The following is a 26,651-nucleotide window of genomic DNA, read 5'->3' as shown; positions in this document are numbered from 1 at the left end:
TGGTGGTGATGCTTGTGATAGACCATATTCAAGTATAGAGTTGTTCTCTGATCTTATGGAGTTGTGGTTTTGTTTGATGTACCATAAATACTTTCCATCGGATCAAAATCTTGATTAAATGACAAATATTGTCAAGGAGATCCAATGCACCTAATAGTCTCGATTATGTATCTTAGCTATTAGGAAAAGTAGTTTGAGAGAGAGAGAGAGAGACAAAGAGAAAGAATATAGCCAATGATTTGCATGGGTTGGAATCTAGGCTATGACCATTTGCAGGGGATTCACAATTTGAGATTCTCATAGAAAACTAGGAATTAGCAAGAAGCCAATGGCATGGGGCTAGACAAAACCAATACCTTAAGCATGCATTCTCATGCATAAAATTTCAAGAGTTTGATAGTAAAGTACGAAAATGCAGAGTTGATTTACTATTTGAAGAGAATTTGAGCAAGGGGCTAAAATCTTTGGTAGGGGACTAAACGTGTCTGGGCTAAGGTGGCAAGTAAATGAAGCAGTTATTAGAAATTATGCTTTTTAGAACATTGTGCACTTGCTAATATGGCTAGACCTATATCAAGTGGGTAGTTCTGTTTTTTGGTGAGATTGTTATGCACACCCTAGGCAGGTCTTGCCCCCATCCCCATGTCTTTACAACAACTTATGACTGCAATGAGAGGGAATTAGGTAGGAAACCTATTCGCTTCACTTGAAATGTGTAGTTTTGTGCAAGGATTCATTGTGACATGGCTCGATTTATGAGAGGTGGAGAGTTTTTCTTTATGGATGAAGTGTTGATTGGAAATGACAGATGTAAGTCAAGTTTGTTAGCATAGAGTGAAAGGAGATATGCTCTCTTAATTGAAATCTAAGGTTTACAAAACTTTTTCAATGGTTAACAAAACCTTTTAGCGTCAAAAATTAAACGATGCGTCGCTTCTCATCCCATCTATGCATGCTCTTTATTTCCCCGCCTAGTTGCTGGAGGGAGGGGTTGGCAGGTGGTTCATGTTGTGCAACAACAGGAAGAAAGGGTCACTTGTCAATTGTCCTAATGAAACTATGTTCAAGTCAAGGAGGAGAAAATGTTTACACCATAGGAGATTTCATCCTTACATTTTATTAAAAAAATACTTATGGAGGGAGATCTCTAATAAAGCCATTGGCTTGGGTGTGATGAATTTTCTCCACATGAGGAGACATTAGGAGCCATTAGGTATATAGGTATATGAGGTATAATAGGCTAACACAAGTTACTACATGAAACAGAGCTACTATATATTCAAGAGAAGACAAATAATCTCACATCATATGATGGCAAAAAAAACTTGTGATTTAGGTGTTAGGCAATGCCTTCGACGAAAGAGGCTAACGCCAAATGGAAGGCACCTTCTTTGATGGTATCCAGGGCGGCTTGCTTGAGCTGCGCAGCCCGCTCTCGCATGCGCCGACCCTCCTCGCCTCCCAGCAGAGCTCTCACGCACCGCTCCACCTCCTTTCTGCCCACCACACCAGCGGCGTACATGTAGCTGCGTTTGGCCAGCCGCATCCCCACGCGCCAATGGTTCTCTATAAGCTCAGCATTCACGGACTGATCGCCGAAGATGGGCAAGCAGAGCATGGGCACGCCCAGGCAGACGCTCTCTAGCGTCGAGTTCCAGCCGCAGTGCATCAGAAAGCCGCCCACGGCCGGGTGGCCCAGCACGCGGAGCTGAGGGGCCCATGAGATGATGACACCGCGGTCTTTGGTGCGCTCTTCGAAGCCTTGCGGCAGCGTGCTGTTGGCGCGGGCCACCCACAAGAACGGGCGCTTGCTGGCCTCCACGCCTAAGGCTATCTCCTCCATTTGAGAGGGCGGGAAGGATCCCACGCTGCCGAAGGAGATATACAGAACGGAGTTCTCTTCCTGCTCATCCAGCCACGGCAGGCACTCTGCGTCTTCCTTCATCAACGTGCCCCTCATCACCTGTGCAAGGTCCGCATTGCTTGATTTTGCTGGCTCGATGCATGGGCCTATGTACTTGACCTTTGCAGGAGACATGCAGGAAAGAAGGGAGCCTTCCAAGATGTCGCACGTGTTCACCAGCACGTAGTCGGCTTCTTCGATTCTCTCCAGCATCTCCAACTCCACCGCATGGTGGAAGTAGTATTTGTCGAGAAGGTGGCTCTTGTCAAGCTGAAGCTTGGCCTCGAGCTCGTCCAGCTCAGGTGCTGCAGAGACATATAGCCCATGAATTAAAACGAGCGAGCGAGCGAGCGAGAGAGAGAGAGGAGAATTTGTGTATTATAAGAGGCAGACAGACACACAGAGAGATAGACACAGACACAGACACAGACACACACACACACACACACACACACACAGAGAGAGAGAGAGAGAGAGAGAGAGAGAGATACATTCGGGATAGATTTTCTTTGATCGAGCCAAGCATCCCACATGGAAAGAGGTTGCATTATTAGACCAGAAGACAGCTCTAGGGATGCCGAACTTGTCTGAGATATCTTGCGCCCACGGGAAGAACATGTCGGAGACGATGCAATTGATGGGATGGTGGGCGGCAGCTATGGATCTCTGTACAAGCTGCTCAATCACGCCTTGCTGCCGCTGCATATTGGCCAGGTGCTGGCGGAAGGTCTGAGGGGACGTGTCCACCTGGACAGAAGGGTCGACCGGCCAGCCGTCGGAGATGTTAACGAAGTGAATGCCGACGTCGATAGGGTTGCAATCACCATTAGCATCCGGCAGCAATATTGTTCTAGCGCCTGCTTGATCATATAATTCATGCTGGCAGGCCTTGAGCATAGCGCGGGCCGATCGCTCTGTGTTGACGAAGGTGACCTTGCAGTTCTCCAGAGAGGCGAGATGAGACGCGAAGTGAAGCATGGGGTTGATATGGCCCTGCCCTGGGAATGGCAAGAAGAGGAAGTGGGGCGCCATAGCGCAGAGCTTTCAGACGGCCGTGCTTTTGCTCTTCCACTGAGGGTACCTTCCAATTGGGAAAGTCATCCTTGTCGAATCATAAATAATTGAAGCCAAAGTTTCGAACCACCACGGCTTCCCCGTGCTTCTAGAAAAGAATCTATAGAAAAATAGCCTTTTCATACTATCTCTATTTAGAAAGGACGAATAGATAGTGCCAGAAATAAGCAGTCCGTTCGTGTAATTTTGACGGTTCATTTTGTCTAGCCTTGAATTTTGTTATAAAACACCTATGCATTCTTTCAATAAAAATTGGTTGAGCTTGAAGGTCATCCTTTTTTTTTCTTGAAAATTATTGCGCACCTTAGTTAATGAGAGGACTTTTACACACAACACACACCCCACACACACCCACGGATAATTGTCTAGCCTTGAATTTTTTTTATAAAACACCTATGCATTTTTTCAATAAAAATTGGTTGAGCTTGAAGATCATCCTTTATTTCTTGAAATTTTTTGCGCAACTTAGTGTGTACCCAAAATGACATCATATGAATTTGGTTGGTAGTAAGAACTTCCTTAACAAGCGTGCGTGTTAAGATATTGAGCTCAATTAGTACGGATATAGATGACACTCCAGGATGACATCTCCACACTTATGCCACAGCCATGGTTGGTGAGATTGTTATGGGTGATTAGTCTCATTAACAAGCTGTGTGAAATCCACTTTAGTTTACTAGAGTTATAGCGGCATAGTTAAAGTGCCAACTCATGTAGTCAAGTTACCACTATGGACCGTCTACCTTGTATGTTTTAATAAGAGAGTAATTTTTTCCTTATAATATGTACTTTACTCCTGTGTGTGTATGTGTTTGTCTATAAGTAGCTCAAGCTCACCCTCTCCTCCCCCACATTCTTCTCGATGGTCCTTGTTGATATTTCATCTTCCAATTTTACTATTAGATCCGTTTATTCTAGTGTAGATTTTTTTCCATTTTTCCTAGAATTTCTTAATGATAATTCTCACTCCTCCTTCTCCATCCAAGATTGTGATTGCCTCATATCCATTATGGTGGATTGGAATGCCTTCATTAGACTCGTCGCTTTTATAGTAGCGATGACCTAGTTTATTCACGAGGATTTGGATGAACCTATCCATCTTTTGAACTAATCATCATCCATCACAAGAGCATAGCATACAAGACTCGCATAAATAAGACTAATGGTATACTTCAATGGATTTACCTGCCTAAGATAATTTTAAGAATTTGTTCATCTTTTCATCTTAGAATCTTGGAGGCAAAAACCTTTGTTGGAGGTATGCCTTCATATCTTCCCATCTGAGTTGATCTTAATTTAGATGGTTGGACTTTATATGGTTTCTTCAACTATTTTGGGCAGTAATGGTTTTTTTGAGCCAAGCAAGGGCGGGCCATCCTAGCAGGGATTTAATATTCACGTGATCACAAGATTTTTTGTGATAATAACACATGTGAACAAGTTATTCACATGTTCTCATGTTACCGTTCACAAAATAACAAGTCACTTCCCATTTTGGGAACCCCTTAAACGCTTGGCTACACATGGGAATAAGCTATTCACATGTTCTTATGTTACCATCTTCACATAATAGCAGGTCAGTGGCCACCTAAGAAGATTTTTTATGCCCGACAAAGATAAATTTTTAAGGCCTTGTGAAAGCTTTGTGAATATAACATGTGATCACAAGATTTTTTGTGTTATTAACATATGTTATTCACATGTTCACATGTTTTCGTTTATGTCAGTGAAATCCCTGCATCCTAGTGTGGTCTTTATATCTTGTCATGTCAAATTATTCATGGATGGAATCAATATAGTTCAAAACCACTTCTTTGAGATTATTCCCTTCTCCTCAGAACAACCCTAGTTATGATCAATGGAGTGCTTCTTTGACAGACATCATTTTTCGATGCCTCTACTTGAAGTACAACATTATGGGCTTGATATCTGTGCCTCTTCTTAGACTAAAAGAAAAGACTCTTTGTGCATCAAAATCTTTAGAAAGTAACAAGATTTCTTGAACACAAGAAAAGACTTAGTTTATTACATTGCTAAGGGAAAGTTTCAATCCTAGGATCCAAAAAGTTAGAAACAACGATATTGGCCTATAATTATAAAATTTCTATGAGGGAGATACAAATTAAGATAGTTAAGCCAGGCTAAGTATTCATCTAGGGTAAAGAGACTTCTGCCATAAATCCTATATTCCTTTACAAAACCTAAACTTTCCATAATCATGGCTATGCTCAGATTCAAGGCATAATAATATGGAAGATAGTCTATCTCCACAATAAATTTCTCTACATCTTCATCCCATTGATATCGCCACCCACATGAATAGGGACTGTATAAAGTAATATTCTCTACAATTGAGATAATAGGTTACGACTATCACTCTATTGTTGAGATGTCAAGCTCAACATAAGCTGACACACACGAGGCACCTGCATGACCGTTCGATATTTACATCATTGGTGGGTTTGGTAGCTGGCACTGACATATCTTCGCCAGAGATTCTACAGTTGGACTACACCAACTAGTCCACACCTACCCACTCCACTTAGCGTGTTCATATTATGGACCGCTTGTATATACTCTGTTATGTGTATTAGTCACTTGATCTTCTTTGTAGACCTCCTTGGTTGTGTGAAGAAGAAGAAAAATTTTCAGCTCTCGTGTTCTTTTCTAGGGTTTGTGTGAGTGTGTGTGTGCTTGCAAGAGCTCAAGCTCTTTTCTCCTCTGCATCTTTTCACGGTATCAGAGATCCTGGTTCATGCTAAGGGCTGAGCGGCAAGCAAGAGAAGCACAGGAAACGGTACAAGGGTAAGAGCTTCATATACTTTTCCCCCTTTGTGTTGGCTACAACACCCTTGTCTCGGGAGCTCTTCGGAAGGCACCAGCAAATGAACTCCGATTAAGGAGCTTTCTTCATGGGAGCAAAGATACAAGGTAACTATACTTTTCGTTGGACATAATTTTTCGGGCTGAAATCGCGTTTCGGGTGCGTCTGAGCCTCTGTTTTTCAGTTTGCAGGCGTTCACGGACACTGCGACGGGTAAGTTTTGATTCTCTGCAGAACTCTGTTTTTGAAACTGCAGGAAGGACGATTGGTTGTGCAGACACTGTGTTTACTGCAAAGACATCTCAAAGTTGCCATTGGGTGTATGTATGTAAATTAAGGTCACTGGTTGTGATAGTTTGGATGTAGTATAGTACTGCTCTGCAAAGAATACAACAGTTGGTGACGTTAAACAAGAGTGCCGTTTTTGATAAATTTGTGTTGCAGACAAGATGTATGATGGAATTAACAAGATTGTTGCAAAGAATCTTGATAAGAACAACTCCATGCTTGGAGGTTTAGATTGATAAATTTTCTGATGGGAAAAGGTTATTGGGACTACATATTGAAGGTGAACATGAGGAGGCACTAGAGATACCGGAGATTAATCCAACTGCTATAAATGTAAAAGAATTCAAGGATTGAAATCAAGGAGCAAGGAAAGTCATGTATTGACTTTCTATTACTATATACAACACCATGATTGGGCATATACAGGAGGCATGGGATACCTTGGTGAAGCTGTATGAAACTAACACCAAGGCATCAAGAAAGATTCAATTGAAGAATAAGCTTCATACTATGGAGAAGAAAAATATGTCTGTGAATGATTATGCCTTGAAGATCAAGGGCATTGTGGAATCCCTTGCGTCAATTGGTGTTTCTATTGATGATGACAAAAACAGTTCAGAGCAGCAGGCCTTCTGATTTATTTTGTTTTGTAACACATATGAGGGGACTCTTTTGCAGCCATGAGATAAAAATGCTTGAGAAAAATGGATTTGTCCTAGAATTTGGTGGAGTCTCCGTACGATCTAATCAGGCAAGAGCAAGTACATCAAGAGCACCCAATTCTTTTCGTCCAAGATTTAGAGATGGAAAGGCCGTTTAAATGGAGGGCACGTTTGACTAAGGAATTTCAAGAAAGCATTGAGAAAGGAAGAACCTTGTGTGCAGAGGTGTTTCGAGAGGCCATTGTTTTATGCAATGAGGCTTATATATTCTACGTTAGTACTGAAGGCTCTCGAGCATTGGGTGTGAACTAGTTTGTCATAGTGGCAGAGTTTCCACGATGCACATGTGAAGGGTTTCAAAAAAGAGAAAGCAAGCGTTTGACATACATCCCATGCGAGCAGTTGTACTGTGTACTTGCAAGCACTAGGATTGGATTCGACATCTCATGAGTTCATTCATCAAGCGACACTAACCAAAGTGGAGTTGTTTCAAGCTCTTAGTGGCAGATGATGCAATGTCGCTGCTTGACACTCTACGATGTTGGATGTCTACTATGGCAATCATTTCACATCACTTTTGGCTACTGCAAATTTTATGGTCCTTTTGAGTCACTTCCAAGCAGTGATTAGAAACATTTTGGTGGTGGACGCCTCCAATACGGAGATTTCATATATCCAACTGTTTAGTAGCATGTATTCACACTAGTGTGGTATTGTCAATTTCAAATATTGCATTTCTGCAAGATTGCAATGGTTGGGTTATCTTGTAGTCAGGGCTACAATTCCTTGTTATTGTGGTGGTGTTTAGGCTATTCCTTGTAATGGGCCACATCAATGGTGGACTTGTTTTGAGTATGGTTTTTTGGCCACAGACACAACTACTTTATCAACAAGTGCGAGCAATCATGAGTTGTCTCATTGGTGGCTAACCCCTACAATATGCCGTTTCTTTTTGAATGTTATATTCCCATTTATATTAGTGTGAAATATATCTTTTACATTTAGATTCTTTTTGTGCAGTGTGCCTTCAACATGTGAAACGATTTGGTCGACACATTTAAACTTCAATTACATGATAGTTTTCTTAATGGCTTTTATTAGAATGATGTGTGTGGTAATCATTTGATTCTTTCTTTTTGATCGCACATTTGCCAAAGGAAAAAAACCAATTTTTTTTGGGGAGTCATGGTTTACAGTACTAAAAAAGAAATATTAATATGTAACCATGCATGGAATTGATTAAAGTCGAACATTCAAAACTACCCCTTTTGCCAAGACTTGCTCGAAAACTTAGGTTGCTCGAAAAATATCACTCGGGGAACGACAAGACTCAAGCACGGGATCCCTTGTATCTAACTCTTGTTTGACTTCCTCTGTATGCAATCTACGTAATGAAAAAAAGGATCTATGCAATAAAATTCTTCAATGCATGTGCTAGATGAATCCCCAAGAATCCAAGCGTCTCAACAACCCCTTCTTTGTTAGCAATGATCTCAAATAACTATCAAAATTCATCTATAATAATTTTGTGTTCCACTTGTTGGGTAGATACTACATGTGAGTGTGTGCCGTGGAAAGACAATAAAGCATCTATAGAGTCCATAAGATATCATCCAATGTGTAGTCTATGTATATATTAACTGTCACCATATTAGATACCCTACTATGTTATTTCTCATCATAAAACCTTTCATTGTGTATGATAGAATGAAGTGATGAGCATTGGGTACACTAAAAATTGACTAAGATAAGATCATGTAGAATAAGAACCCACTTTGGACTAGGCATGAGAACAATATTTTTTTCTCTCCCTATTTGAATACACTCTAGCTGAGTGATCTTCATAGTCCAAAATGACACCATTTGAGGTCCAAGAGGGAGGGAAGCCTTCACACAAAGTCCTATTTAAGATCTACACAAGGATATGCACCAAAGTGGTGGATCTACGTGTACCGTTCTCCATGTGAAGGTCCTTGTGGTTTGCTTCATCAATAGACATTGGTGACATTAGAAGTGGTGAAAATGGGCGAGCTTGGGTGAGGTGAGGGATGTGAAATAGGTCAAAAGGGAGCTAATTTGGGAATTCCTATAAGTGGCGTGTATAGGTTTCCCAAATGAGAGGGTCTACAATGAGTGTGGCTGTCTTTTTTTCCTCCAAGAGATGCCATACATCTATGTATGCTTTGCCTGTCAAGTGAGGCGGTGATTTCATGTGCAAAGATTTGTCTCATCACCTTAACCCAACAGAGGCAAAAGGCATGAGGTTGGACTCATCATCATACCACCTATTCTGAGATTGTGAGCCCACTGTGTTCGACAATTGAGCAGAGAGTGTGGGAAACTAGCTTGGGCTAATTTGTGCAAGATAGATGTGATGTGTGTTGTGATGGTTGGGAGTGGTGATGAGAGGTCAAAGTTCATTATATGGTGGTAAAAGTGATCAATGTATACTACATCGAGGTCATGGTGGAAGTGGATGTGGATGACGGCGCATGTGGAAAAGTTTGAGAAGAGTGGCAGGGAGGTACAATATATGGTAAAGACGAGGTATGTGTGGTCTACCCTAATGAGTGGCAATCGGATGGCATGAAGTCCTGCGTGTCACATACGATCAAGAGATCCCCATTAAGTAATCCAGTGCTAGAGTCACCTCAAAAGCAAGCTATATGAAGTGGATCAACAAGACATCGTGTTGTAGATCAACAACTCATGCAAGTCCCCCATGTCTAAAAACCTTATGTCATAAGTGGTGATGTGTAGCCCCAACTCCATGATGATATTTGCAAACAAAGGAGCCTATGGTGAATGGCCATCCTACACCAAATCTTGTGTAGGTGGAAAGTAACATACTACATGTAATATATAATATCCTTCTCTAGCAAACACATCCACATAAATGGTTTCTCCTAAACCTGTCAAACCACCCTCAATACTCTATACACAAGTAGATCTTCAAGAAGCATGCCCCTCCTCTTGAGCCATTTTTACCCCAAAATCATGGGTGTGGCCTCTATGTGCAATCTCCTATACATATCCAAACACCTCCGGTAGCCCTCTCTCTCTCTCTCTCTCTCTCTCTCTCTCTCTCTCTCTCTCTCTCTCTCTCGATATTTTGATGTGTCTATAAAAAATTGTGTTCTCTTATATAGGTACATGCAAAACATCCTAGATTGAACCACAAAGCCACACTGCAGTTCCATGTGGCCATGTGAAGTGCATTCATGGTTCCATAGACCTCACATTGCTATGCGAGGTACCGTTCAATAATGATGACACATACTACAACCCATTTATTGACCTTACTTACCTCCATAACTTGGATCATTCCAAGTTTTCCTTGCTCCACCTACAAAGGTGACATCATCTTTGAGATAGATCTTTGTGGGGCGAAGGGTTGCCCTTTCCACTAGGAAGGCCAAGCAAAATTCCATGCCTTTGAATTTGAGAAACAAGGGCCTCTCCCTTGCAAGGTCCTTGCCCACTTTCCAAGTATCAATGAAAGAGGTTCCAATAATGCCCATTTGTTGGCATTATCAATGAAAGAGGTTCCCAATAATGCAAGATCCTTGCCCGCTTTCCAAGTATCAATGAAAGAGGTTCCAATAATGCCCACTTTCCAAGTATCAATGAAAGAGGTTCCAATAATGCCGATTTGTTGGCACTCACCAACTTCCTTTGAAGAGTTCCTACAAGGAGGCCAATGACAAACATGTAATGCATGGGAGTGCCATTGCTTTTCCTCTTAAAAGTTGCCCATGACTACTTGCATTTCAAATTTGGTGGCTTCCACCATTAAGTGAAGCCCCCTCCATGATGGCCTCCTTAGTTGTTGAAAGCTCTCGATGAAGCTTCCTATTCTCCTATATGAGTTAGTCAAACTTAATTGCCCATGTGGCATTGGTGGTTTTCTTCATTGCAATTGCTATGGGGTCCCTTGGTATGTTGAGATAACCTCTTGAGGTCAAAGATTTCTTTGTTATAGTGAGCCCTAATGCCTCCCATTACTTCATTGTGTGTCTCTTGAATCAACAGTTTGCTCCTTGTCATGGTGCTCCTCTTGAAGGGACAAGATTCCTTTGTGCTCAAAAGGGCATCTTTGACAAAAGCACCCATGTCCTTGGATCATAGGTTCTTGCTATGTTTGAGTCCATATTTGAGATGACTTCTATCAACTTTCTCATATGGCCGTTCTATTTTGTGGAGCATGTCATCCCACTGTTTGAAGTGGTCAGGTGGGGTTTACACGGTAGGAGTGTGTGAAATGCTGATGAGAACCGTGGAGAGAGACCGAAAGATATATTAAGCATCTACTAAAGACCCAATGGAATAGAAACAAAACAGAGCTCTCATTGGGGTGATACAAAACTGCCCATGGAAACTCATCATGGAATTCCAAGAACATGAACATGAGAGAAGCATCAACCTCCAATAGATGATACACCACTCTACAAAATATCAAGGATGGGGCTAAAGACTATGGCCGAGAGGTCTCCCTCAACTACATCATGTGGAAAGGTAGCTTCATAGTGATGGAGCATGTCCTCTATCTAGAGCTGATTAGGGGATCGTGGCCGATATCCAGGGGCCCAGGGACATTGAGCACGTTGGAATGCAGAGGCCTAGTCTGAGGTAACTGCTCATGGGTGAGGTGGGTCCACAGGGTGTCCTCCACTTAATGGGTCCAGAAGAAATTGGTGATGGTTGGCTGGCGAGAGAGAGATCAGGGTGGCTGGGACTGAAACTCTCTCAAGAAAGTGTCCATGCGTCTGCAGAGCTCAAGAAGAAGAGCCCTAGGCAACATTGGCTCGAGAAGTCAATGATCCTAGAGAGTGGACCAAATCCCTCACGAGAGAGCGAGAGAGAGAGAGAGAGAGAGAGAGAGAGAGAGATATTAAGTGTCTACTAAAGACCCAATGGGCCTATGAGACCAAAGTGATACAATAATGTCCATGTCATATCTCATCAAAGAGAGAGAGAGAGAGAGAGAGAGAGAGAGAGAGAGAGAGAGAGTTATATTAACATCTTCGAAAGGCCAAAATGTTACATCATGTCTATGGAATACATCATCATGGTATTGAAAGCAAATCTAAAAGAAAATACACGTGAAAAAAACAAAGAGCCTCAAGCTCTGGCATCAGCCAAGAATCTCACATAGGCCACTGCAACATGGTACCTAGTGTAGTGAGGCTGACAGGGCAGGAGAAAGTCCTGCAGTGGTGGGAAATAATGGCTCTGATCCTCCTGAGGTGACGTGAGTGAGAGCGGTGGCCACTATGTCAAGGGTGTCGGGATTTGCATAGCTGAGAGAGAGAGAGAGAGAGAGAGAGAGAGAGAGATGACATACCAAGAATGGCCCATTAGAACACACATTCTCCAATGTTGACAAAGTGTGATATGGATGATACTTGTAGATTATGTGCTTAACAAAAAAACACACACATTTTGTTGAAATGAGGATTAAGTCTTGTACAATGTCTTTTGGCAGTGATGGTTTCTAGACCATAGCTCTTTCTTACTCTCTAGTAAGACTATGTTACACAAGAGACTTGAGATCTCAGTAATCAAAGTTGTAGATGTAGCATCTTCTTTGTAGGTACCAAAGGATCAAGAACTTGTGTTTGCATCAGTGCTTTTTGCCAAGCATAGTGCCTCAAAACACCATGGGGCCTTAAAGCACCCATACTTGAGGAGCTCAGTTGAGCCTACCATAACCCTACACATGATGGCTGCTTAGAATTCCACCAATGTTGGCTGCCATAACCTAAACTTTGTATTTAAAATGTGTGCGCTACTATGTGCGCATTCAAGAAATAAGTTGTGATGGAAACATGATTGACACTACCCATTAATAGCGTGCATACGTCACCAAAGCAAAATTTGTAAGAGTTAGGACCACAGTCAACATTATGCCTTACCTGGCAACCTATACCCTCTGAAGTCAATAAAGAGAGAAGGAATTTCTATGATAACAACAATCAGTCATTTGATACAACTGAGTAAGCTACTTGAAGATCATTTGAAGTTCCCTGTATATACATTCTGTGTGACAGTATGTGCTCCCATGTATTGGACTGATCCATCCTATATCTTTCCCTCTGGCCTTCAGAGTAGTGATCAAAGTGAGAGAAAATAATCTCTCTTAGTAAGGGTTCATGACCATTGAGGAAATTACCCATCCTAAGGCTCTTTTTCGAAGTTTGATCAAGTCTTACAGGAGGAAATAAGTCTGCAATGGTCTCTCTCTCTAAGGCGCTTACAATCTGCCGTAAACTTACCTGCAAACAAAAAACAAAACACCAAGGTTGAGAAATAATCACAGCCAGGTTTCAGGCAATAAAATAGATGATATGTGTACGTGTGTGTTGGGGTTTTGTTTTGTTGTTTTGTTTTTTTGTTTTTTTTTTTTTTTTGGGGGGGGGGGGGGGGGGGGGGGGGGGGGGAGCCTAAACAAAGCATAAGGAAACATGCATACCGTGAGTTATGCCAAGAAAACACAAACACAGATGGACAATAAAGACATGATGTGTGTGTGTGTGTGTGTGTGAGAGAGAGAGAGAGAGAGAGAGAGAGAGTTAACTTGTTTTTATACTGTTTTTGATCTTAAAGAAGTTTTCCTCACTTTTGATGGCTTCCCCTTGTATAGTGAATAATAGAACACTGGTTTTTTTTTTGGTTAAGTGTGTGTGTGTGTGTGTGTGAGAGAGAGAGAGAGAGAGAGAGAGAGAGAGAGAGATGTGTATGTATATGCATGGTTGGGGTCAAATGAGTGTGTGCGCGCGCGCGTATGGTGTGTTCCTTCCTCCAGGCACCTCAAGGCTTACCTCGGCGCTGCTTCAATCCGCTCAGCCCTTCAGCATTGCCTCACATCCCTTCCCTTGCTTCACCTCTGCTTGAAGGCGAGCAGATCTTGTTCGTAGCCGCTGCCTCTGCTTCTGCCCAGCCTCACAGCTTGTGTGCGTGCGTGTGTGTGTGCGTGTGTGTGTGTGTGTTGGGTATCTCGGAGACTGTGTGTGTACCCATCGTGTACGTGCACCCCTGTTTGTGTACCCGCTTGTGTCTGTGTGTGAACAACTCTTGTTTGTGTGTGTGAACACTCACTTAATGTGAGTACATGTGAACCACCTCTTATAGCCACTTAAGTGATGTCACTGGTATAACCAACTATCACTGCCCTAGTAAGTAGAGTGTTGAGAAAGATAAGGCATTCTGCCTATAAAAGCATTGTACCTTGTGAACTTCACATCGATCAACATAAGCATTTCATGGTATGTTGAAATACAATCTCTAGAGCTTTGTTCTTTTCTCTCTCTCGACCCTTTTCTCTTTACTGCACACATCATCATGTATTAGTTTAGCCTGCATAGCTTCTAGTTTGCTAAACCTAAGCCACAATCGGTATCAGAGTTAGCTTGCTGACTGAGCACTGCCACCCCAGAGCCACACACTAGCTGAGCTCTGCCGTTGCCGTTGGGCGCACCACTACCGCCCAACCCATCGTTGGTGCTGCCTGTTTTGTTGGCGGCACTAGTGCTCAGTGTTCCTCCACCACCGGGGCTGTTCAGCCCGCTCCACCCAACCTACTCAGCCTGCCTCTAGTCCTGTCCATTGCTGCCGCCACCTCCTGATGCTCGCTGGCCGCCGCCGCCGCCAACAGCTCCTCTCTTGCTCTGCGCGCCTCTCTAGCCGTCCAACTCCTGGTCACCTGTTAGCAAATCCTCTTCTACCAGTTTGCTTCCATGCACATGCTCTGCTGGCCACTGTCTGCTTGAGCTGCTGCTTCTCAACCGGGTGCCACCAGTCCACTAGTGCCATTGCTGGTTGTCTCACGCCGACGCTTTGCACCTGCTCCACCAGCTACCACAGCTTCATCGCCTACGCGGCGCCATTGATTATTTCTTTTTTCATGCAAAATTGTTGAAGCTTTCATAACCTTTGTTAACTTTTATATTTCTTCCTATTGTAAAGTTTGTTGAAAATGTGTAATTTTTGGGATTTAAAAGTGAGTTAATCATCTAAATTAGTTCTTTAAGTTATTTTTTTGAAATTGATTTCAAGCACGTCCTAGTCAATCACAATGATAACATTTTTCTGCTACACATGCATTTCTATAAATCAAATGACCTTTAGTCAATAAGCAACAACTTGTCAATTTTGCACATGCCATCTTTCCAAGAAGATGACTTTTATTTAGAGCTCGTCTTCGTCCTGTTGCAGCCAATGCAGCCACCACAAAAAGATAAGGTTTTTGTTATTTTAGGGAAAAAGCCCCAAAGGTTTTAAACCTTAGAAAGATTAGGCCTCATTTATATGCTGCTTGTTCACATGGGCACCCTTATATCTTGGGCCCCACCAACTTCATTGACATGTTTCATCATGGACTCCCATGACTTATTCATCAACTTCTACACCAGCTGTTGGATCATTATCTGTGCATGGGCCAAGCTGCAGTGCCATGGAAATGACGCCGCAAAGGGTTTGCATCAATGGCATCGAGAGCGGGTCTACCCTGACTTTCAATCTATTTATGTTTGATTGTATGTGTGTGAGCGTCTAGGGTTCTCTGCCCGGGATGCCCCCCAAAACGAGATGTAATAATCTCCTGTGCGCTTTTTTCGTGTCAGTTTTATGTGTTTGTACCGCCTTGTGTTATAAAATGCTTCAGTACTTCAATTTACCCCTATTTGATCAAGGGGGTTTTGATCTTTGAGTAGACTGATGTAAATGGAAGCCATGGGTGGTCAAGATCTAGACCTCTGAGTCTCTGCGTGTCCATGCTTGTTGAGCCTCTAAGCCTTTTGAGCCAAGCTCACTAGCCTTTGAACCATGATTACTAGCCTCTGAGTCTGTAGCAGGGAACATATCTTTAGATGGAGCATTAGAGTGCAGTATTGAGCCCAAATCACAGTGGCTATTGAAGGTCTATCTCAAGACATCTCTACCTTCGCTCTGAAGGGAGGTTTGTTGGGAATTTCAAAGACACTCATTGTATCCATCGTGTATGTGTACCCCTGTTTGTGTACCCGCTTGTGTGTGTGTGTGAACAATACTTGTTTGTGTGTGTGAAGACTCACTTACTCACTTATGTAAGTGAGTTAGTACATGTGAATCACCTCTTATAGCCACTCAAGTGTTTGTGTGTGTAAGCAGTGGTGTCACTGGTATAGCCAAGTGTCACTGACCTAGTGAGAGTAGTGTTGAGAAAGATAAGGCGTTCTTCCTATAAAAGCATTAGACCTTGTGAACTTCACATCAATGAATATAAGCATTTCATTATATGTGCAAATAGTCTCTTGACTTTGTGTTCTTTTCTGTCTCTCTACCCTTCTCTCTTTACTGCGCACATCATCATGTATTAGTTTGAGCCTCCATAGCTGCTAGTCTGCTAATCCTAAGCCACAATGTATGTGTGTGCGCGCTTTTTTCAAAGTCCGTTCCTCATCTTCTTTGGCATTGCACGGAGTCCATAAATTGCATGCCAGATTTGACACTTTCATCATTTGGATGAGATATTGGGCACTTTGGACTATTTGGCAGGCTAGGAACCATACTATGTTTCGACAACCTTCTCTGGATGCTTATGCTTTCTATTGTGCCAATCTTCACTAGTCCCTACATGACTGTCGACAGCTGGAGGCTATTGACATCCCACAGTCTAAACTTTTTCTACTGTTTTCCTCCTGACTAGCCTTAGGCCCAAGATCCTCCCTAGTTACCATTTTTCACTGCCCGTCGGCGTTTTTATCCATCGGGGTTTTGAACCAAAGACCTCCTAGTCCTAGGCAAACACCTTCACCACTTGGGCTATCACCTCATTGGCGATACCAAAGACTCCTTGCATAGATTATCTATTCCTTTGGCTTCTAGAATTCCAAGATATCGCTTCTCCAAGCATTTCATTGGGAGATATCACCGAAGAGTGGCTGATTATGCACGTTTCCTTGCTTGGACATGCTTTTGGGATCTTCGGACACTCTGGATTGGCCGCAATCATGTGATCTTTCACTCTACACAGATTGACAAGTACTAGTATTTTCGTCAGTCTTTGCGCCAATCTCTTTATGATTGCCATAGACTACAAGAGATGGACCAGCTGCATTTAGACTTGTTTTTCCATTGTTCTTGATCTTAAAGAAGTTTTCATCACTTTTGAGGGCTTCTTTCCTTGTACAGTGAAGTAACAGAACACTGGTTTTCACAAAAGTGTGTAAAAACGTGTGGTTTTACAAAAGTGTGTGTGTATGTAAGAGGGCAAAGTGGTTAAGCATCATGTACCAAAGGAGTCTTGAATCATTAAGAGACAAAATTAAGAACTCCTATTCATTATGAGATTATTTAGTTGCGAGACTCTTTGAAGGTCTGGGCAACAATTCAGATAATGTCATAGATGTAAGAAACCTACTTGCATTTCCACCATCACATAACATGTCACTTAAATCTATTGGTATAACACCCATCTTGGTATTGAAAGCCATCACTCACCTGTGGAAAGGACTTCCTTTGTTTTTCAAGACTGATGTAATTGTTGAAAAATGCGGAAAATAATCGAGGGGCATTGGGAAGCTTTTGGTGAAATGATGCTGCCATGATGACATGCTTTTCTGTTTTCTCAAGCAATGCACATAAGTCCATGATGTCCGTGTACCATTCCTCCAGATTTTCTGCAATATCCTTATCTATGCCAAACAAAAAGGACAAAAGGTTAACCATAAAACTAAAGAAAAGTTTTAGAATCTTTTTTAAAAAAGGGGAGGGGGTGTGTTTGTGTGTGTCAAGAGAGAGAGAGAGAGAGAGAGAGAGAGAGAGAGAGATTCATCATCATCTAAGGCAGGACAAAATGGCCTATGAGACCAAGAAAGTACGAAGTGTAAACAGTCTGTAAGACTATAGCAGTAAGGAAATAGAGGGTAAACTGGCTAGGTAGATGTACCAAGGAAAATCTCGTCCTCCTGTCCTTTATTCCCTCGAGAGCTTCCAATTAGGGACTGGGCTTCCACACCTCCCCATTGAGGCAATTTCCCTCTGAGAGTGGCCAGCCATGGAGGGAACCACCCTCCGCATTTTCTTTTGCCTCTTATGAAGGTTCTCGCTTAACCTATGGCTGCTGTTTTTAATAATAGAAGGATCTCTTTCCCAGAAAAAAAAAGCTGGTGATCTGTTTGTTTAGATGCCTTGTGACACGAGCCATCATGCAGTTTCCACCCAATTCTGGTTCCAGCCAACCATATGGACCAGGCAAGTGCAAAAGGTCCTCAAGTCTCTCAAGTATTCCCTTGAGTTCCCAATTTTCTTGCTGGAGTTCCAAGAATTTTCCATGGAGGAATTTGGGATCACATGTTTCTACAGGCCCTGTGGGATTCTTAGACTGACTCTTTCATATGTAGTCTCGCTCTCAAAGCAACCAGCCCTGGAGGGACCAATGCAGACTCCCCCCCACCTCCCTCCCAAGCCACATGCACACACCACCCCACGCTATTTCTTCAACAACAGAATGCAAAGCACATGAACTGAGCATCCAATCTCCACCACCACGAGGTCTACAACTAGAAATGTGAAACATAAAACCAAGGCTCAGTGCTTGGGAGAAATGCTCTCACCGTTAGCTTGCAAAGCAATGCCCTGCACTGTATATCCGGATCTACAATATTAGGGCACCTTCTTCTTGACTTATAGCTGCCATTATGAGAGCCTAGAGTAGCATGAGACCTTTTTTAGACTTCCTACATCAGTGGACGAGGCTGATAGACAGCCCACTATGTGGAATGACCTCATTAGAGATGAGGTATGCAGTGGCCTGGCAGAGAAATGTACATTGGCAATTATTGCCTGGAAAATTTTTAAAAGTCTCCCTATGGATCGGAGACTTGTCTCTACCCTGCACCTCAGAGAGAGTCTTAGACGAATTGATCAAATTGATGCAGCTATAATTCCCACTAATCAGTGGAAATGGAGGGCTATTTTTGGAGTAGACCCCGCCTGCCCCAAATGCCAGGTAGCTTCTGAGAGAGTGCAACATTGTATTTGGGGGTGTAGAGCTGCTCAGCTTATGTGCAGATTTGGGACTCTATAGCTCAGCTTATGTGCATATTGAGGATTTGGGGATCTATAGCTCAACATTGTATTTGGGGGTATAGAGCTGCTCAGAGGATTTGGGGCTCTATAGCTCAGCTTATGTGCAGATTGAGGAGAGAGACCATTTATGTTACTTAGGGTTCTATTGCTTGGCTCACTAAGTCTGGTCCACGTATATTTTGCAGGCAGGGATCAGGACTCTTCCATAATGATATGCAGAGGTGTGCATGCTACAGGATATTCCTCTTACCCAGTTATAGACCACCTCTGTAGAGGACTGATACTACTTGGAGGCTCATTGCCAGTATCACAGCTTGGCAGATTTGGAAGGCCAGATACACAGAGGCTATTGAGGGCACTCAGATATACGACACTCAGTGCATTTGTACTATATGGGGAGATATTATTCACTTTTATGGCCACATGGGCTCGTATACAGGACCTTCCAGATCTGCACATACAAAGTGCACTGTTTTCATGAGGGAGTGGGATCAAGGGATCTTTTTCTCAACGACCCCAGAGGACTCTCTTGGCACCTTTGTGCCCCACATTGGTTGAGATCAACCTACATTTTGGGATGAGGTTTTGTTTTTCTTATGCTTCCAGCTGTGAATTTGTAAGGTTTATTCATATACTTAATAGAAGTGTCCTTTTTGCAAAACAAAAAAAGAAAAAGCACACGTGCACACACGAGGAGAAGGGGGGAAGGGGTATTACCTGATATATTGATCTCTCTTAAAGGTTTCAAGATTGATATGATTGTAAGATATAATTGGTCGATCTCCACCTGCAAAGCTCTTGGTTTACCAACTTGAGCCTTATACAGGATATCTGCAATGTAAGCAAAAGCTGTACAGATCATTTGGGCGAGCAATTGGTAAGGTCTTAATGTCTCCAAATAGTGAATCACCTGTATAAAAAACCAAAACAGTCCCCCGAAAATATCAGCATGGAAATAGGTAGCTTTCCTATCAAAGTTCATGATACTTGACACATCTTTTTTTTTTTCCGAGAAAAGATCCTTTCATTCGTTAAATAAAAAAACACCCGTAGGGCTACAAAAGATCTCTCCTGCTCATAAGAGAAACAGAGCAGTGAATACAGCAAGGCAGCCCGGGAGACTCTCACTAGGTGCTGCAAAATACAAGCATCAGTACAGAGGACTGAGGGCTAAATCATACAATGGGGGGGGGGGGGGGGGGAAGCCAAACAGGTGGCCTGTAATGCCAACGGGGGTATCCCGTGTGTAAGGTGTAGAAGGGGCCTCTGCGCTAGGTGGTGTGAAAAGCCTGGCGCCGCAAGATCGCCTCATCCGAGTCGCCCTGGATGCGGTCATACTGTCCTCGCAGGGTGTGGATCAACTCCTGCCAAATCCCCCGTACAGTCTCTACTGGCGGCTCCAGTCTCCCCTCAAAGGCCGTGAAACACCGGGGCCCTCCACGTGAACCAGATGGTGAGGCTGCTGAGGAGCTCCCATCGTAAATCCCTTTCCCGTGTCCAGCTCGCGGACGAGAAATCCGGTGCCGGAACCAGGCGAGGCTGGCCCCTAATGAATCTGATGGCCTGACTGTCTTGCTCCATCTCATAGCCCATAGCAGGCCCTGACGAAGTCGACCAAGTAGCGGCACCCCACGTAAACATACCCTCTGGAGAGAGGGGGGCCAGAATACGCAGCATCCGCAGCCAAATCTGCTGCGCCTGAGGGCAATCCCAAAGACAATGTCTCTGTGTCTCCATAGGGTGGCCGCATCGGACGCAGGCCGCCGGAAGACCGTTGTAAACAAGCCAGGTGCCAACTGCTGAGCCCCTGTGGGCGACCAGCCACTGGAAGTCGAGATCCTGCGGGCCTGTCGAGCGACTAGCCCAGAGCCGAGCCCAGAAATCCTCCAGGAACTCCTGTGAGAGTCCCTGTAGCCGCCAATGCCCCGCTGCAGCTGGAGAGACCATCCTCCTCGCCGTCAAAATATGCCGCCCCAGTCGAACAGTATACTGGAAAAAGGTGATCTTTGTGGCCTCAAGGGATGCATAAGGATCATGCCACTCGTACTCCCCAGGGTCCCACTGTAGCCGGGCCAAGGGGCGCGCTGCATGTGCCCATATGCGCCAATCCGGGAGCACATCAGCAGGGTCGGGGTCAATATGCCACTTCCGAGAAGCGGCGGCCACAACCCGTATCCTCTGAAAGGTGCACTCTGCAACCAAAGGCGACTCCATCTCCACTCTCTGAAGTCTGCCCTCATCCTGAATCTCATAGTAGAGGCATCTGCCATCCTCAGTGCAAGCTCTGATAGCAATCAGGATCTCCAACTGTGTAAAGGCTCCCATCCACTGTGGGGTCACTGGCTCGAAAGGCGTGAACCACTCCTCTGTGAGTGCCTCCTGAATATCATCCCTCATAATCAACCCCCTCTGAAGTGACTCAGCCTCTCCACCTGGATCTCCTCTGGGAGACTGCAGAAGGCCTGCCAATCTCCAAAACTACGTGCTGGGCCTGCCGCTAAAGGTCCCCAGGCTAGACGAGGCCAAGAACCCACCATATGACCCTGCTCTGTGCGAACCGCTGGGCTCCAGATGAGCGGCTGTCTGGCCCGCTCCTCAACACAAGAAGGAGGTTGCTGAGAGAGCCCCGGTCTCAGCAGCTCCCAAGCTCTCAGGATGCTCAAAGCAAATCTGTCCTCCCATCCTCTACTGAGGCCTGTCCTCCTCATCTCTATGAAGATCCAGCGAATCTCTGGTGCCCAAGTACCCCCTGCTGGGGGAGCCCGAGCCTGCAGCCGCCGCTGCAAGAGAAGCTCTTTCCAAGGCTCGACGCCTGGAAGCAGCCCCCGAACAATAAGCTTCCCCAATAAGGCTCTACTCTGATCGACTGGATCTATAATGCCCAAGCCTCCCTGAGCCAGCAGAAGTGTAATAACTGCCCATGCAACCTTTGCCCGGGCTGACTGACCGTCCCGCCCAGACCAAAGAAAGTTCCTGATTAGCCTCTGTACCTGGCTGATGCAAGAGCTCGAGAAGATCCAGCAAGACGTAATGTACCACATGGTCGCTAACAGCACCTGATTTGCCACCACCACCCTCCCAGCCAAGGATAGTCGAGCTGTACTCCAATACAAAAGCTTCTTTCGAATGCTCAGAAGAAGTGGGGCAATCTGCTGCTCAGGTGACAAATCTAGTCCAATCTGGCATCCCAAATATCGCACTGCTGTGCCAGGAGGAATCTATCTAAAACCGGGGTCCGGGCTCCATGCCGGAGTGGGAGCACTACTGATCCAAAAGGCCACTGTCTTGCACCAATTGATCAATGCTCCCGAAGCTGCACTAAAAACCTGGAGCGACTGCTCTGCCCGAAGAAGATTGGCCTCTTGGCCATGCAAAAATAAGCCCGTGTCGTCTGCAAACTCAGCATCGAGCAGGTCCTCCCCCGGACTGGGAGCTGGAGTCCTCTCAAACCAACCTCCTCTGCCGTCAAATACATGCTCATAGCCTCCGCAAAGAAGAGAAAAAGAAAAGGGGCGAGGGGACACCCCTGACGGACTGATCTGGTCAGCTCAAAACTCGGCCCCCGTCCTCCTGCAATCAAAACCTGGCTACGAGCTGTGGAATACAAAGCCGCCACCCCTCTGATCCATCCTGGCTCAAAGCCCAGGCGAAGCATAGTGCCCTCTAAGAAACCCCAATCGACTCTATCGTATGCCTTCTCAAAATCGAGAAGCATCACGACCAAGTCCTCGCCAAGAAATCTAGCTCGGGCCGTCGCCTCCTAGAAAGTAAAGATGTTGTCAAGGATACTGCGCTCCTTGACGAATCCTGTCTAGGTAGCATGAATCAACTCCCCCAGGAAGGCTGGATCCTCAAACTCAAGGCCTTTGCTAAGACCTTGTAGACAGTATTGAGGATCGTTATAGGCCTCCAATGCCGAATATCATTTGATACTCCCTCCCCCTTGGGGATAAGAAAGATCAAGCCCTCTGAAAAGCTCCGTGGCATCACCCCAGTGTCCAGAACATACTGAAAGCCCCTGCGGAGGCCTGGCCCCATAAGGTCCCAATAGCGCATAAAAAAGGCCGGCGTCAGTCCCTCCTCCCCTGGGCAACTATGTCGCGGCAGGACCCTCAAGGCCTCGGCAAGCTCAATCTCTGAAAGAGGCGCACCAAGAACTGTACGCATACGATATGTGACCCTCCTCTGCACATGGGCCCACACAGTCTGTCTGCAGCATCTCGATCCTCAGTGGCTGGCTCCGCTGAAAGCAGGTCTCTAGAGAATGCAGTGGCAATGGCTCTGATCTCCTCGGGTTCAGTAGCTACCGATCCATCCGGTCTACCAAGCTGATGGACTCCTGCTCGGGCATGGCGGGGTCCAGTGATCTCAAAAAACTCCCCAGTCACTCTATCACCAAGCTGCGTCCACTGAGAGGCCTGGCGACGATAGTAAAACTCATGTCTCTGCTCCTCTGCCTCTCTAACCTCCTGGCGTGCCTGGCTCAGCTGTGACGCCACCCACTCACATGCAGGCTGCTGCTCCTGAAGGCGTTGCAGCGAAGCAAGGGCAAGGCTGCGTCTCAGCCGATGCTCCGCTCACGAATCTCTCCCAGCCGTGTCAAAGCTGCAACGTGCAGAAAAGAGCTAAGCTCGATGAGTCCCTGGGCACACTGGCCTGCTGCATCTTGGTCAGAGCACTCACTATCATGCCAGATCCTCTCAATGTCCTCAGCGAGACTCGGATCTGCAAGTACCCTCTCTGGGATCCTCAACTGCAAGCTGGGCTCCCGTGTCCTCTCCTCCAATGTCAAAATAACTGGCGCATGATCTGAAAATGAGGTGCCAGCGAGAATGCCGACGGAGCCCCCTCGCTCCCCTAACCAGTCGCCCACATAAAGCGATCAATCCGTGATAGATTAGTCCCTCCCTGCCGGCGATCCGACCGAGAAAAACTACGACTGTCCTGAGAGCGGGAGAAGGCCCCATGCTGCCATGCATCAGTGATCCTCAGTGACATGCAAAACCGGTCCCAAGCTGCAAGCTCCGTGCCGTGCACTGTAACATGACTGCCTCCCACCCTATCGGCCGGGTCCTCAAGCATGTTGAAGTCTCCCCCGACACACCAATGTGCGGCCTCTGGCAATGCATCCGTAACCTGGGTCCAGAACTCTGCTCTGGCACTAGCATGATTGGGCGCATAGACGTTGAGCACGCCTAATAGCTCATCATGCATCCTCAGAATGACATACTGTGCTCTACCACGCACAATGATCCCTCGATCCACAATGGCCTGCCGCCATACATCTGCAATGACCATGCCATACTCCTCCCTGTCCACCCAAAGGACCAAACCCTGCAGACCAAAAGGTGTCCCATCTACCAGGCATCACTGAACCATATCTCCGGATCCTGCTCTCACCCAAGTGGTGCTCCTGCATCATCAAAATATCAATGCTGCCACCAACCAGGCATCTCTGAAGCTCCTGCCTCAAGCAACCACGATAGCGTATAAAATGTGCTCCGCCAAGGCCCTGTACATTCCATGAGATGATCCTCATGGATGACCTGCTGAGGTGGAGGCTGTCTCAGCCGTACGGCGGGCCTTCGCAAGCGGCTTGGATGGAGAGTAGTCCCCATCCGAGCGGCTACGAATCTGCCCACCCGGTGTACTGCAAGAATCACGGATCAAGCGCCAGTGGCTGTGGTCCATGGCGACTGCCTCCCGCTCTGATAGAGCAACCTCGTGTATACATACATATCCAGGGTCGCGTGCAAGGTCTGCCACTATGCGAACGACCAAATGACGAATCCCTGAGGCATCCACACTCATGGGATCCAAGAAAAAATGAGCCAACTCCCATAGTCGGCCTATCACATCTGTCACCTCCAGATCGTTCACATGATGAGAAAACTCAACTGCCCGAGTCTTCAAAGTGCTAAGAGCGAGCTCTAGAGTCCACTCCCGGTCGCAAGGGCCACATAGAGGGAACGAGAAGGCCACCGCTGAATCAAGTGCCTCCTCCCCGCGGGCCGGAGGTATCACTACATGAACTCGGAGTTCATTATTATTGATAATCCTTGGTTACTGGCTATCTATGATTGGATGGTTATTTATAGCAGTAGTAGTCACTAAATAAGTGACTTACATGTTATTGTGTATATAAACTGTCTCATTTAACAGTTGGTCTGTGCTTGGACAAGAGTAGTCTTACTCCTACCATGCACATGGCGGTTCAGAGGCAGTCTTGTTGAGGGTCCCTTACGACACGCTCTAGTGGTATGAGGCGCCAGGGTTGACTCGCTTGGCCTCTGGGAGTGGATCCTAGCCCCTCGCTCAGGAGAGATTCCGAATGGAATCTACGGTTGGGGAGTGAGTGTGCTTGCACTCCTCTGTGTGTTCTAACCTTGTGTGTTTAGCTTGTGTATCAGGTGATCTTATGGAGGGGAGCTTCATAGTTGGTACAATAGGAAACTGATCACAGAAGAGGGAAACTCTACAAGGTTTGAGTGTCTTGCATGTGATGCTAACAATCGCCTTGTTCAAGTATCTCTCAATCACCATGTCTATGTTTGATTTGCAAACCTGGTAAGTGCTTTTTGTTGGGGTTGCATAAAGGAACTTGGTGGATTCTACGAAAGAGAGAAAGAGAGAGAGAAATGAAATGAAATGAAATGATATATTAACGTCTCTAAGAGGCCATGATGGCCTATGAGACCAAAACTGAGAGTACATCTGAAGTTGGTGTCTCATCAAAGAGAACAACTAAATGAGACTAAAAAAGTACAATAAACAGATTGTCCTACAGTTATAAGAACAGAACTGTAAGACTCCGAGATGATATTGAGTAGAGAATACTGGAAAATACTAAAAAATGTATTTCAGGTAGATCCATGTATGCTGATCAGTTGAAGTGTTGCCCTCTCCTTAGATCAAGTATCTCCGCCATGGGGCTGTCTAGAATGGAGAGGTCGTAGAAGCGAGGTAGGCGCCTCCGATGCCGAGCAATAATGGATCTGATTTGGCGATGGTGAGGATGCCGTGGTTGGGATCTTGGTGGGTGTGGCCGACGAGCACGACATAAGATAACTGCTCTATCAGTGGTGACTCCCTGGGAGCGTGGTCGGTGCCCTCATGGCCCAATGGAGGAGGTATCAGGAGGTGTGTGGGCTAGGTTGCCGGTGCTGGTGCCAGTGCCGAAGAAAAAGAAAGAAAGTTATATTAACATCTTTAAAAGACCCAAAGGGTCTATGAGACCAAAATGATGTGTACATAGTGTCTATGAAATTTTGTCATGGATGAAGTAAGAAAAAGCAATAGTAAACTAAGACTGAGAACTGAAAGCTAACATCTCAGACTCTGAGATTATACAAGATGAAAACTCTAGATCCTACTATGCAAGGTACAAGGTACAATAAGTGATAGCATATGGGAGAGCTGAATAAAAACAATCAATCAACCCTGTATCTCAGGCAAGGGCCAATCCATGATGTCCATCGAGGGTGATAAAAGAAGGCTAGAGATGTCGATACTTTGCTGTGAGGATGAAGCGACTCAATGGCGGGCCAAGATGTCCTGACTCCTGAATCCGGAGCTTGTAGCCTGTCAGATTGCCCGGCTCGATGTCCAGGTCCCAAGCCGTCTAGTAACAAGTGCCAACCGTTCAGCTGACAAGTGCCACTCGTCCAGCTGTCATGACAAGTGACAAGTGGCACTCCAAGCTGGTGATTCATCAATAAAAGTACCCACCCACAACCAACGTTTTTATCAGCCACTTGCGCTCCATGGCCTGAACCAGGTCTATCTCTTATCTCAGAGAGCCGCCACTTGCACACCATCAATGAGCGGGTGG

The 26,651-nt window shown here is 45.2% G+C and overlaps 2 protein-coding genes across 4 annotated transcripts in view; both read right to left on the bottom strand.

Annotated features, from left to right (window-relative positions):
* Positions 1 to 3,063, bottom strand: part of LOC147621872 (UDP-glycosyltransferase 85A1-like) — a 68,675-nt gene extending 65,612 nt beyond the window's left edge. The window contains exons 1-3 of the mRNA XM_086822892.1: positions 3,047 to 3,063; positions 2,395 to 3,003; positions 1,387 to 2,208 (exon numbers count right to left, since the gene is read on the bottom strand). Of these exons, the coding sequence (XP_086679018.1) occupies positions 1,387 to 2,208; positions 2,395 to 2,935 (1,363 nt within the window). The 5' untranslated portion in view covers positions 2,936 to 3,003; positions 3,047 to 3,063. The remainder of the gene's footprint in view (positions 1 to 1,386; positions 2,209 to 2,394; positions 3,004 to 3,046) is intronic.
* Positions 3,064 to 12,569: 9,506 nt separating this feature from the next.
* The window catches only part of LOC147621871 (Rab3 GTPase-activating protein catalytic protein), a 121,109-nt gene continuing 107,027 nt past the window's right edge, over positions 12,570 to 26,651 (bottom strand). For all 3 annotated transcript variants that reach the window (XM_086822890.1, XM_086822889.1, XM_086822891.1), the window contains 3 exons: positions 19,538 to 19,730; positions 17,231 to 17,424; positions 12,570 to 13,026 (listed from right to left, as the gene is read on the bottom strand). In XM_086822890.1, the coding sequence (XP_086679016.1) occupies positions 12,727 to 13,026; positions 17,231 to 17,424; positions 19,538 to 19,730 (687 nt within the window). In that variant the 3' untranslated portion in view covers positions 12,570 to 12,726. The remainder of the gene's footprint in view (positions 13,027 to 17,230; positions 17,425 to 19,537; positions 19,731 to 26,651) is intronic.

The sequence above is a fragment of the Cibotium barometz genome, chromosome 29 (assembly GCF_041138505.1).
Source record: "Cibotium barometz isolate CiBa-2024 chromosome 29, ASM4113850v1, whole genome shotgun sequence".
NCBI classification, from domain to species: domain Eukaryota; kingdom Viridiplantae; phylum Streptophyta; class Polypodiopsida; order Cyatheales; family Cibotiaceae; genus Cibotium; species Cibotium barometz.
This window is presented reverse-complemented; position numbering and strand designations above follow the sequence as displayed.